The sequence below is a fragment of the Poecilia formosa genome, unplaced genomic scaffold, assembly GCF_000485575.1.
Source record: "Poecilia formosa unplaced genomic scaffold, Poecilia_formosa-5.1.2 Scaffold206, whole genome shotgun sequence".
Classification (NCBI taxonomy): Eukaryota; Metazoa; Chordata; class Actinopteri; order Cyprinodontiformes; family Poeciliidae; genus Poecilia; species Poecilia formosa.
Window position 1 is genome coordinate 194,221 of NW_006800145.1, and position 19,179 is coordinate 213,399.

General features: G+C 41.0%; 1 protein-coding gene across 3 annotated transcripts; it reads right to left on the reverse strand.

Moving 5' to 3' along the window:
* Positions 1 to 478: 478 nt before the first annotated feature.
* On the reverse strand, positions 479 to 18,575 carry pdcd4a (programmed cell death 4a). 3 transcript variants are annotated; one of them, XM_007567257.2, is made up of 11 exons: positions 18,100 to 18,569; positions 10,098 to 10,397; positions 9,884 to 9,981; positions 7,731 to 7,844; positions 7,353 to 7,574; positions 6,064 to 6,161; positions 5,836 to 5,950; positions 4,164 to 4,271; positions 2,380 to 2,490; positions 1,739 to 1,878; positions 479 to 1,246 (listed from the first exon to the last, which is right to left on the reverse strand). In XM_007567257.2, exons 1-11 carry the CDS (start codon positions 18,143 to 18,145, stop codon positions 1,195 to 1,197), a joined length of 1,404 nt encoding a protein of 467 aa, XP_007567319.1. In that variant the 5' UTR covers positions 18,146 to 18,569; the 3' UTR covers positions 479 to 1,194. The 3 variants fall into 3 exon arrangements, with proteins under 3 accessions (XP_007567319.1, XP_016534743.1, XP_007567318.1); XM_016679257.1 differs by having other exon boundaries at positions 10,098 to 10,403; XM_007567256.2 differs by lacking the exons at positions 479 to 1,246; positions 1,739 to 1,878; positions 2,380 to 2,490 and having other exon boundaries at positions 3,049 to 4,271; positions 18,100 to 18,575.
* Between the last annotated feature and the right edge of the window lie 604 nt (positions 18,576 to 19,179).

A 19,179-nucleotide genomic window follows, 5' to 3' on the forward strand; every position in this document is an offset into this window, starting at 1 on the left:
AGAGTACATTTTAAAACCTAAACTACTCCTCTGTGTTATCCTTTAGCTATCTGAAACTTTCCGTCAGCTTAAGTCAAAACTACCCTGAAAAATCTTGAAACTTGCTGTTGCTCAGTGCGAAGGTCATGAAACGAGAAGGAACAGAAACAGCAATTTGTTGCATTTTTTTTTTTTATTGAATGAAAGATTTCAACTCAAATATTGAGAACAACTTTGGTCAACATGTAAAACTGTTTGACAGAGGGTAGAAAAGTCTCACTGACAAACTGTATCCCAAGGTATGAAGGTGCTGGAATAAGTTCAACGAGGTATTAAACCAATCCCAGCTTAGTTTGACAACATTTTCCTACCCTCTTTAATCTGCTTCTTCAGATCCATCTGTTGACCACAGCAGTTGTCTACATTACTCAATTGCAAGCAAGTCTTTATTCCTCTAAATAACGAATACTTGCTTTATTTTATTTCTTTTTTTTTTTTTACATAACTATCTCTTACAACATATGAACCCAAATAATTTTTATTTGATTTTCAGAACTGGTGATCCATTTATGCCTATTCAAATGCAGTTTTCAAATAAACAGTGACCAAACACATCTTACTGCAACTGATGCTTTACAAAGTAAACACGTGGTCTACGTGACCAAGATGGAAGCAACAAAAAAAAAAGGCTCCGTTTTTTTTTAAGAACTGAGAGAAACAAGAATAAGAATGTACAGAGAACAATTTCTTTGAAATTATTTCAGATAGTCTGTGGCAGAGGATAAACAGGTTTAGATCTTTGCTGCTAAGCTCCCCGACCGTGCCCTCATTGTTAGTGCCTGCAGGAAAAAAAAACACATGGCAAAAAGGTAGAACAACAACAAAAAAAAGATTTATCCCTGCCACAACTCAGGCCTTAGCCACGCGTTTCCCCACAGCGTTAGCTTGAATTATTCCCAACGGGTACGAAAACCGAGCAAGGAAGGTCGCAACAACCCCAGAGATACAGAATATTCTTCAAAAACTGTAATTAACGACATTGAAGGGCGCCCAGGCAGCTCCTCTGTTTGACGTGACTGCTGGCTTGTAAAATGACATTAACAGGAGAGGAACGTTCCAGGTCGGGGTTCACATGGAGGCAGAAACGGAGGCCGGAGGGTGGTAGACACCCTCCCTTCATCTTCGTCCTCCTCTTCCTGCTTTTCCACATGCGGATTAATTCTTGATCAATCCCCCGTCTCCTTCGCTTACAAAGCGCTTCTGCCCTCTGGTGGACAAAATAAAGTTAAACGTGTTGCATGGACACAAAATTTGGACCAAAAAAATATTTTGTGCTTGTTAATCGTGTCCGCAAAACAAAGTGCCTTACAAAGATTTGTGCATATGCAGAAGATTTGAATTTGCGATCGCGTTTCAAATTCAGACTTTTGCGAAGACAGTTTTACGTTATTTCGAATATAGTACTAGGCGAGAGCAGCACACCTCAGAGGTTGATTGACTTTGCATTGCAAGAGAACATTCCCATGATGCTGTGCAAACACAAACCATTGAAAGTTCATGTAAGCCAAACTCCATGTCATTCTTCTACTCCACCATTCAAATTGAATGGTGGAGTAGAAGTAACAAAACAGTCCAGGGCCAGACAGCAGCTTTTCTTTGTGGCTGTTTTTATTTCCCCCAACAACAAGAATTGGCCTACTGGAATAAATATAATAAAAGGCTGTAAAAAGGCTGCAAAGGTGATTGATAAAGAACTAACCTGAAAGGACAGGCGTCCCGCAGCTGTTTGGTGATGACAGACTCCTGGTAGCAGAGATCCACAAAGGCCTCCATGATGGGGTGGGCATGGGGCACGTCCAGACAGATCTCATGCAGCTCGTCATACACGCGCTGGAAACCCTGCACGTAAATATGAAGAATGTCAACAGGTGTTTCTAAGTATTAGTCTGAAATAGTGCTGCAACTATCGATTATTTTAGTGTAACTGATTATTCTGATGCTTAATTGCATAAAATAAATTGGCACAGTCTGTAGATTTTTCATTTAAGTATTTCAACCTTTTTTATGTAATATTGGAAATGCACAAAGAGATGCAAACAAATGATTGAATTTCTTTTTAAACATGAAAAACATTTTATTGCCTAAAAGGCAGTCACATAGCATTCTTTTAATGCGTGCTTTTTTATATATATCCTATATGCAGAATGTATACATTTTTGTGCAGTTTCAGCTTACTTACTGGTCTGTGTTCATCTTTCATTAAATTACCTTATTTTCAGTGAACAATTAATCAGTTACTAATTTATTTGATGAATATTTGCATAATTGATTCATAACGATTAATCCGATTAATCGTTTCAGCCCCAGCCAGAAAATCCGGACAAATTTAGTTTGCCTTACCCTGTTCATCTGATCCACTGTGATGAGGCCTGTTTTCCAGAAGGACTGCAGAAGTTTCATCATCATGTGACTGGCAGTGTCCCCATTTGACTCCAGCACCATCACTATAGCCTGACATGAACGACAGAGACTCACATTAAGAGAAGAAACACGAACAGGCAGAAGGCAGCTGTGCTTTTTCACCACAAGGTGGCAGAGTATCCACTAACCACCTTCACATGATGACATTTCGACCAGAGGGTTGGCAGGGAATAAGGACAGAGCAATTTAATACTGGACAAGATCCTAGAGATGTGAACGATAAGGTGTTGGGCAGGCTGCTGCAGGTGAAGGAATACATCTGCATCAGCAACGTTTACAGCATCATTTAATACACCAACCCAATTATTATCCTCATCTTACGCTTTGTAATCGTAGAAGTAAATTCACAATGAGCGCAGCAGTAGAGCTCCTCTCGTTTGCAGATTCATTTAAAAACCATAGGACACTTGAATATTAGATTTCAACTTTAACATTCGTGGTGCTGCTGAAACTATAAACCGTGCATATAAAATATCCTCCCATGAACAAAGAATATATCATAGACTTAGAGCTGTCGTATGGATTTCCCAGACATTTAGTTTTTATTGCATATTTTTGTTAATTTTTCTTTTTTTTTTCTTTTTTTGTATTTTGGGCCAGGGATATGAGCGGGACACCATTTCAGTTCTGTGCACGTCTTGTACATACAGCAGTTTTGACATACATTGTGTGCATTGATATGATTATTTTGGCTTTGATCAGATATTTCAGTATTTTTTGAAATATCTTCAACTTCAAATGGGAAATGCAGGAGTGCATACAATCAAAGCAAAGCAGACGGGAGTTCGTCTTTACAAGTTGGGAACTGGCAGGTACATCAAATTGTCTACAATCACAGCAATAAGTTAAAGGTTTGAAGATATGCAGCTGCGACAAGCCTGAATGAGAGACAGCAGTATGGGATGTAAAAAAAATAAAATAAAATGCAAAATTAACAGCTTGGAAACATGAGCAAAGAGTGGCATCTTTCAGTCATTTGCTTTACATCTACGTGTCAAATAGTTGTTGGGAGAGATGACAAGCCTGTTCTATCCTAACATCACACACATTAAATATGTGCACTATAAACAGTGAGAAAGTAAATAAAAAAACATCTCCATATCTATGCAGTGAGAGCATTTCTATTAGGAGATTATTCTACTGTAATCAAAAAGGTATTCAATTCAAGACTTCTCACAATTTGTTACTTATTGTATAGTCAGACTTCGGTAGACAGAGTACACATTGTGTAAGTATAGCTGTTAGTTTATAGAAATTTGTGTTTTAAGTTTTGTTTTGCAACAGAAACAGATCATCTGCTAAGTGTGAGTTGCCAGCTTTAATTAATAAAAAAAAAAAAAAGTAAAAACAAAAACAGAAGTCTCCCAGTTCAGAAACAAACATGTTGCCAGTGTGTGTGATAAAGACAAATAAATGCTAGATTTACAGTTGCAGGCATTTTGAACTAATTTGGACTCGGCTTCGAGATCAGATTGACTGAAAATGAGAGAGTAACAGCCAAACACACAATGTCCTTGGCGAAAAAACAGGAATCCTATTAAAAGCAGAGATTCATGAGTGCAGCTCTGTCTTCGGTTTACTTGACAAGACATAAGCAAGGAAGAAAAAGAAACACTTTCATCACATCTCGGCTTGGAACGTGTTGTAATAAACTGGTGGAGAACAAATAAGCACCAGAAACGGAGGCGAGACTGACTGAATACCTCGTAGACCAGCTCATGATGGAAGTGAGGGACTTCCAGGTCGCGGAGGCAGCGCTCTGCCTCGGACACGTCCCCGGATATCAGGTACTCTTTGAGGAGAAGGTTCATCTGCAGCAAACACAAATGGGGACATCAGTCAGAGTTGACGTTGCTTGGACAACTAAAATCATTGCGGGAAGGAACCAGGGAACAAGTCGAACCCATCAACTGGAGCTGAACAAGATGTAAAGACTCACCGAATTATATTTTTGAAGGGTAAGAATACATTAAACAACAGATGGTTGAAATTGGGACAAAAATTATTCCCAAGACAAAACAAAATCTGATTTTGGGATTTACAAAGCACGCTTCACAATATGCTGGAACAACCCCAACTTCAACCCAATTGCAAATTTTGTTACGCTATGCTTAAAAGTCAGATCGTACCGAGATACTTAATTTGAATCCTTTTATGCAGGAATTAGCCACTGGTTCAGATGTGAGAAAAGTGTCATATCCGCAAGATCCTTCAAAACGTCCGAGTCACAACAATGCTTCCAAGTGCTTTAAAGTTAACAAAGATCATAAAATATCATTGAAAAGCTACAATAAGTTCCAGCTGAGCCCAGTCATCGTGAGATTTCAGATTTAAGCATCTTATATCAAAGGTGATCCTTTATTATAGCCCACATGTTATTGTGTCAGAGGGATCAACGCACATTATGGTGTTGATTGGGGAAGAGGATGCAAGCAGAATCGGAGACGTTCATCAGTGGTCTGCTGGAGAGTCAGCAGCGCTGTGTAGTGGGGTGTAAAAGTGTGAGACTATTTACTCCTCTGGGGAGATTTTAATTGGGCGTTCTCGCATTACCAGATAATCTGGGCCAATAACGTTGACGCCAAAGACACGGGACTCTTTGATGGGAATGATGAATGAATGTGGAGAGAGAGAAAGTCCAACAGCTAGTTTAATAGGGGAAATAATCCACGATTCCCACTTTTTACAGCAAATCTGCCACTAACACACTAGAAAAAACAACAACATCTGATTTCATTGCTTTCCGATTAAATAATAAACTCATTTCAACCGATTTTGAGATAGCGCTGGAAAGGTTAGTCCAAGCAAACTATCCTAAAGCTCCTGAGAGTGTGAGTCGTCTGGGCCTACACTCATCTCAGCCAAAAAAAAAAAAAAAAATCAAAACCGGACAGGACAGTTCCAAGGTCTGAAGGCCACACAATACTCTGAGAGCACACAACCATTGCTTCATTTCAGAACACAAGCTCTCGCGAATGTTGTGCAACAATGCGACGGGCCGTCACTTCAAATCACCCAAAAAAGCCCTGATGATGGAGCGCCAACTGTAATCAAAACAAATCCGTGGAACACAAACAGAAGGTGCGCCGGCCTCTCCTGTGTCCTTGTTGTTAACGTGGACACTCCTGAGAGGACAAAACGCTCTGCTGACACAGCAGTCCAGCAGAGCACTGCCCTGCGGATCTCTACCCAGCATGCATTTCTGCCTTCTGTTTATGTTACATAACAACAACAAAGAAAGATCCCTACATGGTCAATACGAACACTTTGTGCCCCGGTGTTAGACGCTGCTTAATAAATCACTGAGTCATAGTTCATTTTAAATGACTTTTTAATTAAAACCGAAATTCGCTCACTACTTCCGTTTTTGCTCACCTTTTTGACAAGATGTTTAACGGGTCTCAGACCTCCACCGACACCCCACACGTTATCCAGACCAATCATCCCTTTTTTCATGGACAGCAGCACCGCAGCACGATCTAAAGCCACTCTGCACGAAGAGAAAAGAGAAAATACCCACCATGTCTACAGTGCTATCTGTTAAATTAGCAAACAACTTTCTGGAAATCCACAATAAGGTTAACACGACTTCTGCTGGCTTACCTGGCGTGCTCACAGTCCACTTTCCCTTTGTAGCTATCCAGGAAGTTCATGGGAAGGACGTGATCGGCTATGCCTCGGGCTATGAACTGGCCCAACATCTGAAAGAAACAAGAGGGAACATCTTCAAAAAGAGTGGGAGGGAGAAAAATGGTCCAGTGTTTGAAGGCTGGGCAAAGCAACTTTGGATTGAATTTCTGTCATTTAACCAAGATTTCTGCATGTACTTCCAGAAGAAAACTTGACAAATTTCCAAGCAGAAATGATGGCAGCAGATTTATAATAGAATATTCAGATTTGGAATGTGTCAGATGGATACGACTTCTACACAATGAGATGGGAAATAAAGTCTGAAAAAACAAATACGTTTTCATTTTCTTTTTCCATCTATCCTGACCTGGGTGATGCCTAAATCTCAACTTTTCCAGATTTGTTTAAAACACACTTTTTTTTTAAATTTCTTTAACACTTAATCGATACTTCTACAGAGCTAGTAGAATAGACAAAGGCTATATTCAAGTAGTAAATAATTGTATTCAAGTACAGCAACGACGACAATTTTTTACTTTACGTAAGAAAGTATTTCAACATTTTTGTTAGCAAAGTTTGATGTGTAGCTTCTTTATAGATTATATAACGAGTCAGTCAAAAATATAAAATAATGTGCAAATTTTGCAATTTTCAAAAAAGTTAAATTTTAGAGCCCATTCAATTGAGACAAAAGAAAAAAAATCCACACAGTGTGAAGTGTTTGAAACCAACACGTACTGTAGTTGAATTATGCATTATGCAGATGAACAGTGAAGACTACCTCTATGTAATGAGATATACCGCATATTTGCATACCATCCAAAAGGCACTTCAAAAAAAGCATTTTATTCTTAAAAACAAATAAGCTAATTGTATTCTAGAAAACTATACGAGTCTTGTTTGAAATTTTTGATCAGTTAGTGCCGTCTTTGATCAGTTTCAGTTGATCGTGGCTTAAAACTTGACCTAAATGTATATGTAAACGTACATATACATTTAGTTATATGTACTGTCTAACTAAACAATGTTATACAGTACAAACACCGTCTGCAGTAACCCAGCTGACGCAGAACAACCAGTCTACAACATGGAATTGGAAAAAAAAAAAGAAAAAAACACTAATGAAAATGGGCTGTGTTCATCTTTAATCTTTTAAGTGTCTTAAGCCCAGCTCTGCCTCTCCTCCCTTCAGAGCAAACGATACCGAGATCAGACCTGGAGCTCTGGCTGCCACCGTTTCTCTCTCAGGGTGTCAGGCCTACCTGGGGGGCCTCTGGCGTGTCCAGAATGAGGTCTGGCAGCTCTTTCAGCATCTTATCGAAAGCGTGGGCCATCTCACCCTGCGTGAGCATCTTCCCCGACAGATCGGACAGCAGGCGGGAAGTCAGCTCCCTGTGACTGGCCTTGCCTTCCAGGGACAGGGACACGGCCACGGAGGTAAACTCGTACTTATGTTGGCCCAGGTTGAGCTCCTTCAGCAACACCTGGAAGCACCGCCAAGATTGAACCCAAGTCAGGATCTGTCACACTATTAAAGTATGCCATCTATTCATCACTATCTCTTAACATTTACGCTCGCTAAAGCAACACATTTCTGCCTGATCGACGTACGCGAGGAAAAACAAGTTTTAATCGTTTACCTCAACCTCTTTTGTGTCCCCGTGTTCAAAGTACTCCAATACGATCGGGTTTACCATCTTTTCTAGTTCCTTCTCTTCCACCTCTGGCACGACCGTTTCGTAAACAGTGTCACCCTGTGGCAAAAAACACATTTCACACAATGAGTCACAAATGCCCCCAAACTGTACACGAAGTACACAAAGTGCTTTTATAATTACAGTCGACTGCAAAGGTATTCACAAGCCTACAACTTTTTCACATTTTGCCACGTTTTAAAAGTAAAGATAAAAAAAATGAAAAGCTTAATAAAACAATTTGTGTAGAGAAAAACTAACACTGCACATCGCACGGTAATGTGCAGCTAAACATGGTGGTGGCAGCAGCATGCTCTGGGGATACAGACTTTGGGGAACGATGAATTAGCGCCAGAGAAAGGGAAGTTCTGGAAGGGACCCTCTTAGCGGCAGCAAAAAGACCAGAACCACCACTCTAAAGGTGGCTCACCTTTAAAATGGCCTAGTCAAAGTTCAGATCTAAATCCGACTGAGAATCTGCGAAAATGGCTTCTTGCAGATGCTCCCAATCGAATCTGACTGAGCTTGAGCTATTTCATTTAGATAAATGAGCTAAAAACAACAACAACAACAAAAAAAATCCAGAAAGAGAACCTGGTCGAGATGGGGGCGGAGGTTCACTTTCCTGGAGCAAAACATCCATAAACATGCAACCAGAGCTGCAATGGAATAGTTGATGTCAAGGTCTATAATGCAATGGAGATCTGGGGGAAGACTTGCAAATAAACATAAGATGTTAAATGTGCCACGTTGGTGGAGAGAGTTTTATTTGAAGCTTCAGTTTGACATTTTCCCAAGCACATGATGACCCTGTAGCGTTTAGAAATCCTTGATCTACTCCGCAGTCGGACTCAAAGGCCAAACCGACCGCTCGTGTCCCCCGTTTATTTTTCTGTACCATTCCGTCCCTGCTCCCTTTCAACATATTTGAACTGACTTTGTGCACCGGTCAAGGCCAAATCAAACCAGCTTCTCTGAGCCAACTCTAAAAACCGTTATCAGGATCTGTTTTTTTTTTTGTTTGTTTTTTTCCTCTTTCTTTCTTTCAACCAGACAGAAGCCGAGTTCCCAGCCGGTAATGTAGTTGTGTGATCGAAGCCGGGAGACAAACACGCCAGCCTGTCAGCATCACATCCCGCATTCATGTGATAACCGGGGTTAAAGATTGAAAACAGCGTTGATTGTGATGGGACGGGGCCATCTGGATTAAACAATCGAGCGAGTCGGGGTGTTTGTTAATGAGCTTTGGCCAAATCACATGCAGGGTTATGTCTCTTCTCTGCCAGGATAATCACACATACAAACTACGACCGCAGCCGGATCTCTAGTTTTATTACAAGACCAAAAAAATAAAATAAAAAATCCCCAAAAAAAACAATAACATGTGCAGTAATTATTTTGTGCAGGTGAAGGAGGAGGTCCACAACAAATCACCGCTGCTGCTGCTGTTCAGACATGGGAATAATTGTTGATATGCTAGTGGTCTTTTTTATGCTACTCCCTTAACAATGCCTTTACTTTTTTTTTTTTTTTCCCAATGACCTGTGTGTGTTTGTGAATCTGACATCTGTGAATGAAACTAGCATATGAATAAATATGTTGATTCCTGGCAAAATATAGTAACAGGTAATTTCGCAGAGTTATCTGAATGTGCTTGAGGTATGAAAATCAATTTATGCCTCTGTTTCTGTTTAATTTCTACTCCAAAACTTTTACTAATGAGGAAATACTATCTCAATATTATTGTGAGTAGGAGACAAAGAAATAAGCAGCTCTTTTGGCTTTAAGCAAAAAGAGTAGGGATGTTACAATGGGAATGTTGGTATGTTCTTTATATCAGTATCAGAAAAAGGTGCCCTTGTTTTGCTCTAATCTCTGATCAGGGTTCTCTGGTCAACAGCGAAGCTAGTGAGAACATACCGAGTTCAAAGATGCTTCAACAAATTTAATATCATAAACTTATGAACTGCAGAAGTCGAAAGACCCTCTTAGGAAATCAAAGAAAATGAACTTGTGGAGATGACGAGGTAAATGTTCCATGTCTGGATAAACAAATGACCCGAGAGAGGAAAGAGGCATCCCCATAGAGACCCACTGACCTGAGCAGCTTCATCATAGTTGGGGTCCCGTACGTCCGGCTCTTCGGCTTCATAAACCATCCCAGGAGCACCCCAAACTCCTTTACCTCCTGCCCCACCTGAACACAGCAAAAAAAGTAAACTAAAGGAAGTTCTTAAACATAACGTGGGATTCATCCTGCAATTTGCCCAGTTGACAAAAGCTGATAGCAATCAGATCAAAAACCATATGTACCTTTCTTTGGCAAGCCTCTGCCTTTGCCCGTCCTCGACTTGCGGTCGTTGTTGTGAACTTTGCCCTTCGCGGCGTGCGGGTCGCCCCCTGGCGTCTCGCCTGACTCTGAGACGGACTCGCTCGTCGAGTTGCGGGACGAGGACCTGCGCAGGCGACGCTTGGCTTTGGCTTTGAGGCGAGCCTCGTGGAGTGCTTTCTCTTGGGGCGTCCAGTTGCCATTGACCTCCGCCTCGTCCAGTCCATCATCGTCATCGCTGTAGGGACAGCTGGCCTCGGGCTGGTGATCCGAAGTAACCGCCCCTGTGGTTAGAAACCAGGAATTTTACTAATTTTATCAAAAGTAGAGACGCACACACTAAGCCAGAATTTTGTGGTAGAAAAAAAAAAAAAAGATTTTTAAGCATCAAACTGGTCATGTGGAAAACGTTTTCCAACAATCATATTACTCCAAGCAAAGAGGCTCAGATTTGTGTTGTTGGCTATGTAACTGCAAGATCATTGTAAGACTATATGGAAAAAAATATATTTCATTGCTTTCACTGATTTATCCCAACTGCTTGTCTGGCCTTCCCAAACTCCACATTCTTTCAGACACCACTGCTCTTGACCTTTGTGTAGAGCTGTGTATGCAAAAGGGCTTGGTGTTGCTTGGTGTGCAAACAGTAACTGAATTGAACCCGAAGAAAAAAGTACAACGATTGAAGACGCCATTTCTGTATCCCTAAAGTCAAATTTTTTCCATTTGTAAGCTCAGGTTTGCAACACGGTCACACAACTCTTTTCACTTCTGCTAAAAGCTGAGAGGTTTGTTTTGGTTTTGTTGTGTGTAATATGCCAACATAAGCTTTTTCTGATAGGAACTGTTCTTACTGCAGTATGATTTTAGGTACGCTTGCATGTTGAAACTGTGGTCACTTATAAAATCAGCTCAAGTTAGAGAGAATAGAACGATATCGAGAATTTAGCAAATGCTGCAAGCTAAAACACGTGGTCGAGAAAACTCACCTACGTTTACAGACATGCATTGGGTCAAGTTAACGTACTACTACTCTTGTGTGGGTGAAATCCTATATTTAGTCAGGTTAAAGTGTGTAGAACAGCACAGAGAGGAGAGGAGAGGAGCACAGCTGCAGCGGTGGAAGGGAGGGAGAGAGAGAAGCGAGCACATGCTGGAGAAATGCTGACACCAGTTTTTTTTTTTTTTGTTTTTTTTTAAACAGTGGACCTGACTACATATGGCACGGGTGGATGCAAGTTTGATCACATGACACGAAACGCAGCAATGAGGCAACACAGGAACAAGATGTAATTAAAACCTAAATCCCTCAAATAGCAAGATTGCAGAGCCTGTAAAGGCACACGGAGGTAAACCGAACATGTTAAAGGAGCCTCTGTCCTCCAAACGGTTCTCCCTTTGGTCTGCTGCACAGCAGAGCTGACCGGTTTCAGGAAAACGAAATCCTAAGAAACCAACAAATACCTAACTTCCTTGGACCAATCGATTTTCCTTTTCTATGAGAGCTTGAATATGCACTGCAGGCCTTAGACAACATGATCCGAAACATTCATTGCAATTGCGTGTTTTCATAATTTTCCATACTGTGCATTGTGCATTTTGACAACAGAACAATGCGTTTTCAGTAACAGTGCAGAGCTAGCAAGCGTTAGGGAGATTAGTATCATAGTAGCAGGGAATGATTGAACAATTAGTATTTCGAAACAAAAAAATTACACTGGCTTGCAAAAGTATTGTTACCCCACCCCCATCCCCCACAAACTTGGTAACTCTGGAGGAGCTGCAGAAATCCACAGCTCCAGAAGAACCTGTTGTTAATCTACAATCTAGTCTTTATACAAGTGTGACAAAAAGAAACGCGCTGGCGAAAGATGTCCTGGAGTTTGTGCTGATCTTGGAAAATGCTACATGTAATGGAAGTATTACACATCATGTGGTGGCAACATTGTACCGTGAGAATGCTTTTCTTTAGCAAGGTCAGGAAAACTGGTTGGGAGTTGATACACAGATGGAAAGACCAAAAAAACAAAAGAGAGGACAACAGAGCCAGAACTGCAACTGGAACAGTTTAAATCAAAGCACATTCAAGTGTTTAATGGTCCAGTCGTGCTTTCTTCTGTTTCATTTCATAAATATGAATACTGTCTGTTGGTCTATCACGTAAAATCCCAATAAAATACACTGAAGTTTGGAGTTTTAATGCAAATAAACATGATCAATTTTAAAGAGTGAATACTTCCAGGAAGCACTGCGGACCTCTAATCAAAGTGGTACAATTCTTAAAAGGAAACAAAAAAAAAAACATTGTGTGCTCTACAGAGCACACAATGTTAATTTTTATTTTTGTTAATTTTTATTTTTTATAAGACAGTAGGAGTATCTTAATATTCTTATTAAATCAGCTATGTTTAATTAAGAAGCACAAGAGGAGGTAAAAACACTGCAGTTTTCAGTTGAGTCAGCAATCTAAACCCAACCTAACCTGCTCCAATACAAGCACACAGCCACACCCATGGCCTTCAGAAATCGGTAAACAGCCGTCCATGTGTCATCTCTTCCTTCGGCACCTCCTCCTCCTTCCCTAATGTGGGCTACAGGTCCTAGCAAGGTCATAAATTAGGAACCGACCAATGGCTGCAGGCCAGACCACTTCTGCAGCCAACTGGAAGGGAGCACCCAGCAAAATAGGAGCTCGTAGGAAAACTCAAACCCGTTTGCCAAGACGGGCCTTGCAAAACAAGCAGAACAACACTGCCCCCGAACACAGCGAGGACAATGTTGCTCTGTGATAACAGAGCTTGACCGTAACTGCTGAGAGTTGCACAACACGACGGCAGCTCTGTGTGTCGCCGACAGTTGGCTGAAACTGCAGCAGCAAAGTAGCGATGGACGCCACCAAGCGCACTCCAAAAACTGGAATAACGATCCTCAAAAAACATATTTGCATTCAATCAGCTTACACTCTGTGCCAAAGGTGCAGGACAAGGAAATTAAGTCTCTGCAAGGGCTTGTGGGAAGACTGCACAGCCTGCAAACCTGCTAAAGTGTTTGGATGTAGGCGTGCATGCAGTAGGAGTGTTTATGAATGAGAAGGGAGTCAGTGGGGCAGAAGTTTCACATGACTCACATAGGGACAGTTTTTAATGCTCTACATAGGGGCTGTTTATAGATTTCCTCTGCTCAAAAAAACAAAACAAAACAAAAAAACAACTTTACCATACAAGCAGCAAAACTGGTAGCACAAAAAAGGAAATGTACGTCTATGCGAGTGAAATCCGGGTTCAAAATGTTTATGAACACAAACAGCTTGTGTCAAGAACCAAAGATTGTAGCTGAAATAGACACACAATGGCTTAATAAACATTATTATTCCTGCATGGCCTTTAAACACATGTCTGAAGATGACTTATAAACACAATGAGGCCGTTTTGTTTAAACTTCTGATTCAATAGCAAAAGCTAATTCGCAAAATGTATTAATTTAGGAGGATATTTTTACACGAGGAAAGCAACAAAGTCACTCATATCGGAGAAGATGCGATATGCGTTTAAAAAGGAATTAAAAATATGAAATTGAACTATTTGAGCTCATCTGGGACATTTATTCCACAGAACCGGATTGTGTGCCGACTGAAAAACCTTCATCACTTTTAGTTCTCAGAAGACATTTTCATATGGTCAAAAACTTTAGCTGTTATGATTATGATCTTAGTTGTACAACGTTAGGAGGCCAGAAGCACAAACCCAGAATGGACCTTAAAGGTTATTAGTACACACAGACCGGTGTTTACAGTTAACCATGCTTGTCAGTGCTACAGTAAACTGTCAACTTCTAATTATGTTTGTGTTTTTCTTTCTAGAACTAAACCTTCATTTCACACACACAAAGTGGAATACAGGAAGAAAAAAAATTAAGAAGCTTTATAATAAGAAAAAAGCTGAACTGGGTTATAAATCTCAGAGGACTGCATCTGTACCGTTCACAGGTTCAAGGTTATTTTCCTTACAACTTAAAATCTTTTTTTTTTTTTTTCTTCCATGGACAAATAATTGAAGAGAGACAGCAAGCAGCTAAATAAAAGGAATAGTGCTACGGTATTTGCATATACCAGAACTACAGTATCTCTGTTTGCACTTGCTGATTTGTCCAAGGAAAGAGAGAGAGGGGAAAATTCTACTGTTTGATTAAACTTGTGGGGCATTTATTATTTGTAAGAGCCAGTTGGACAGTGGGGTATAACACTGTCATTAGGCACGATGCTGAAAACTAAAACTACAAAAGAAAACCAGAATCCACGAGTCTGTGCTGAGATAAAGGAATCGGGCATAGCAGCTTCTCTGCTTTATCTATAAGACATGGGAGGAAGGGTGTGGATGTGCTTTGGGGTTTAACTGTCAGGCCTTTATGAAAGGGAGCCAGAATGGAAATCTTTCCCCTAAATACAGGTTTGAATGAAACAGCCTAAACTTGTGTGCTAACAGCTGAAAACTGAGGGAAAGACCACACAAGGCACCAGACAAGAAATGTTTGCTTTTACTGTCAAAACTTAACTTTATTTCAAGAAATGTATCAAGTCAGCTTGTGGGGTGACTGACAAGCCAGAACCATTAAAAAAAAAAAAAGAAAAAAAGAAACTGCATGTAAATGATTAGGGGAGAACAGATAAACTGGGTACAGGCCTGGTTTAGTCAGCAACTTCCCCAAGCAGATTGAGGCATGACAGAGGAAGGATGGGTTTGCCATCCTTATACTTGTGGGACTAAATGGATTCAGACAGTGTGAGCAAACATGTCATTAATGCATGAGTGGACCAAAAGTTGACAACCAAGATGCTCATTGAATGTACTCAACGGGCCACAGAGAAATCGGACTTGACATCTATAGCGGTTTCTTCCAAGATGCGGACACGTTTATTGAAGGAATTACCATCAATGTTCACACAAATGGGGGTTTGGATATTATAGTTAAACATCCAGCTGAAAAGTCAGCAAGTGTCCAACATTAGGAGCAGAAGACGCAGGCTAATAGCAGGACTCTAGAAGAAAAAGATAGGATTTCTGAAACACACAAAAAGATTCAACTGAGTAAAACTATCTGGTAATGAGGTTTTCCAAACACGTTGTATAAGAATCTGCAGGAGATGATACTGTTGATGGACAGCAGATATGTGTGTGCCTGACTAATGCAAGATAATAGAAAAGCCAAAGAAAAGTATAATTTCTTCACTTTTTGTGGAACCTCGTAATTACAACCACACGGTCTGGTGAAAACATTCCTTTAGGAGAAAGAAAATGATTTATAAAAAAGGACTTGCAGCGTTTGCTGCCACACCCTTCACTGCTGCTGAGAGTGAGTGACATGGAGAGAGATTTCTGATGAGCCTCATTTTACCACGTCTGCACACTCACACTCACCTGCGTGCATCACTGGTTTTGTATTTTGTCCAAAACAGAATGCGCTAGACGCTGTCCTTATATTTAATGTAACTATTTAATTGAGGCAAAGCTTACAAAGAAGCTCATAAAAGAAGAAAAGGGGAAGCAGCCATGGAATCAATTTAAGTTCTGAAGCCAGTCGTCGCCTTCTGCAGAGTTTTGTTCAGCCTCTCCATCTACAGCAACATCCATCATGAATTCAACGTTCTTCAACACTATGTGGGAACTTCATCGTACACACTGCAACACGTGTGACATGTTGGAATTTCCAACAGACTGAATACCTTATTAATGACATGCAAGGTTTAAATTCACGATGCCTGGGATGTAATTTCACCTCATTTACTGCATTCATCATGCTCATATGATGAGCATGATGAGGGGTACGATTGCACAGAGCGATGCCGTTTTGATGACATCCTGACGACGCATGGTGCAGCCCCCCCAGCTCAGGCGCTTGCTCTCACTACTATTCAGGGTATTCTTCATATTAATTGCACTCCTTAGAGGAAAAATTCACCGACTAGCTGAAAAGGCTTCAGGATATTATGTTCAACTGCACTCACATTTTAACTGCATCGACGTCAGATAGTTGACGCTTCAAAAACGTCTGTTGGTCACTGCATTTTTGCTCAATACAATTAGCCTCGTCCAGCCACATGTGTAATCACATTACTTTGGGTGTTGACACAGCGCTATTACAGTGACTGGCTTTCATTAATAAATTTAAAAGAATGTCATTTAATATTAACAGTAACCCAGTATACGTGACGTTAAAACCATTAAATCATCGCAAGCGTCTTTAAGGTACGATTAGTTTGACCCGCTGCTGGGTGAGATGGACGTCCATGCTGACCCATATTGTACAAAGGAGCAGCCGGCCGCCGTCCGGCCACAGACAGTGGACCGTTAGACAGCATGTCAACAACAACAACAACAACAGAGAGTGCTTCATCGACTCACTCTGGCCGAAGAGAACATTCGAGTTCGGACATCATCATTTCATCATCCTCAGGTAAAATCAAGTCTCCCCACACCGTCCTTTTGAGAACAGTAATAGTATACAAATTCAGTGCATCGATCCTCCTGTTGGCCAAGCAAATATTTCAAATCCAGCTGCTTTCCTCTACCTAGAGTATGATGCTGCTGCCGCCACCACGTTTCATAATAGGGAATGATGCCAGCTTTACAACACCTGCGGGCTAAAAGCTTAAATTTTGTCTACAGCATCTTCTTCTACACCTGTGTGTTCGACAAAAACAAAACTAAGAAAAAAAAAAAAGAGGGAAATTTGTGGCTTTTGTTCTAATAATAACTTGTTCTTGACATGTGACTAATGGCTTTCATGTAAACAGATTAATTAGATTAATTCACCTGAGCTGTGGTTCGCTGCAAGTCCTCCAGAGTTACTGTGAGGTGCTGATAATTTCTCTCCTCGCCTGGTTTGCTTTCCTGGTTGCACTTGATTATAAGGAGAGGCATCGCAGTAAAGGGACGCTGAATACAGCTACGTGCCACACTTTTCAGATTTTTATTTATAAAATATTTTTGAAAGCCCATGCATCTCATGCTGATACTTTTGCATCTAACTTTACATGTGACAGCACCAGGATATACGTTTCATTATGCAACGTTTAAACAGCACCACAGATTATGTAAGCCTTCTCCCGGTGCCTCTTGTGGGATATACGTGCTGACGTCATTTCTTGGCATAAAGAAGAGGGAGCATGGAGGCACTGTATGTGGAGCTTTATTATTAACAAGGAAGGAAATATATTAAAATCGTATTATTGCTGTGCAAGCAGTTCTGAGGATATTATGAAGATCGTTTATTTATTTTTTAATAAATTATTTTAGATGGTATTTTTGATTGAGTCCCCCCAAATAAAATTATATATTAAAAAATCAATGTTAAGCATGAAAGCAATATAAATTTGCAGTACGTTAATGAATGCGATAGGAGTGCACAAAAAAAAAAAACAGGAAAACGGTCTCCATGTGCGCCTTGATGGTTCTTGCAAATAAAAAAAAAACCTACATCGGGAAAGACCGCGACTGGTTCTGCTGGCTCTCGTCGTGCGTGGAATCGTTACCACACGTTAAAATGGAAACGCAAAGATCTGAGTGTGCAATCTCGAGTGCAAAGCGGAAGTGGCCTCGTCCAATCAAAAACCGTGGCAGGATTACATGCAAGACGAGTCAAACAACACAGTTGCCACGAATAAAATAAACTAGTCGAAACAATATAGCATCGGCTTGAGTGCAATGAAAATAAAAAGTACATCTACTCCAAATTGCAGCGCGTCCACACGTACGCGGTGCGTTGCTATGTGTGTGTGTGTGTGTGTATGCGTGTGTGTTTTCAACAAGGGCACATGGTGGAGCATGGCTGGCGCTGCAGCCCATCCCATGCACGGACACAATGCATCGTGAAAAGCACGTCTGCAGGCCCCGTCTTGCAGCTTTAAACCCCACATCGCCTGCGATTTTTTTAGGTTTTCATCCCACGCGCAGTCCGCCACAAAACGCGAGGCTGAGATCACGTACTCACCGTCGGCTTGAGGCGCGGAGGACCACGCATCCACTTGGGTCGCCATGGCGCTCTTCAAGTGCTAGGTTAAAAATAAAATAAAAAATAAAAACGCCTCACAGTCACGGTGCTGGGCTGCAATCAGTGGCAGGAGATCCCCCTCCTCCGGAGCAAAGCTGCGCTAGTTTTGCTCAAGAGTTGTCCGCACAGATTGAGATACGTGGAGAAAAACAGGAATGCCTAAACTGTTTTCCTCTTTTCGTTCGTGGTGCACCGTCCCTGATTAAGAGCTCCAAAGGGGTACGAAAAAAAAAATGATGACATAGAGTGTCGAAATGCTACGGAGTGAAGGAGCGAAGTGTCAGTGGCTAAGACGGAAAAAATAAAGTCGTCGGGGAAGTAGGGCTAGCTTGCTGCTCGGATTGGATTTCAGCAAACGGCCTGCAAGATAAACAAAGTCTGTTTTTAACTTTACAGGAGCGTTCAGCAGAAGAGTCACGTGGAAAAATACACGGATGGGGAGTGGTCAGCGGAGGGGGTGGGTGCTGGTCCGGCCCGACCAATCACAGAGCAGAACCGTAATGCAAAAGCAAAACAGGAGTTAATGTGGTCTTGAATAATTACTGAGGCCATGTTTGTCCAATTAATTAGTTTATTTTAGTGATAAAATGTAAAGCTTCTTAGCTACAGCTTTTAGTTGCTGCTACATAATTCTTTTTTTTTAATTATTATTGCAAGCTAAATCTAGCTTAATACAGATATAGATAGAATGATGCTTAGAACCAGAGTTGGGTAGCATCTAGTTACATTTAGGCTACTCAATTGCGTTTACTTTTCCTAGCACTGTCAATCAGGCTTAAGTACATGCTGCCAAATGTGCTAATGGCAGAGAAACAACTTACCATTCCAGGAAAACTGTTTATATGCCTACAGTGGTGGCATGAGTGCTCATGCTAACAAGACTGAGTATTCATGGCAAGCTATGCTGAAACTGCAGTGTAGCAAAGAACAAGAGGAGAGTGTGAGCAGGATGTGCACTAGGGTGATTGACAGTGCTAAGTCCCTATTATTTGTCATAGGGATACTGTGAGCAACTTCTAC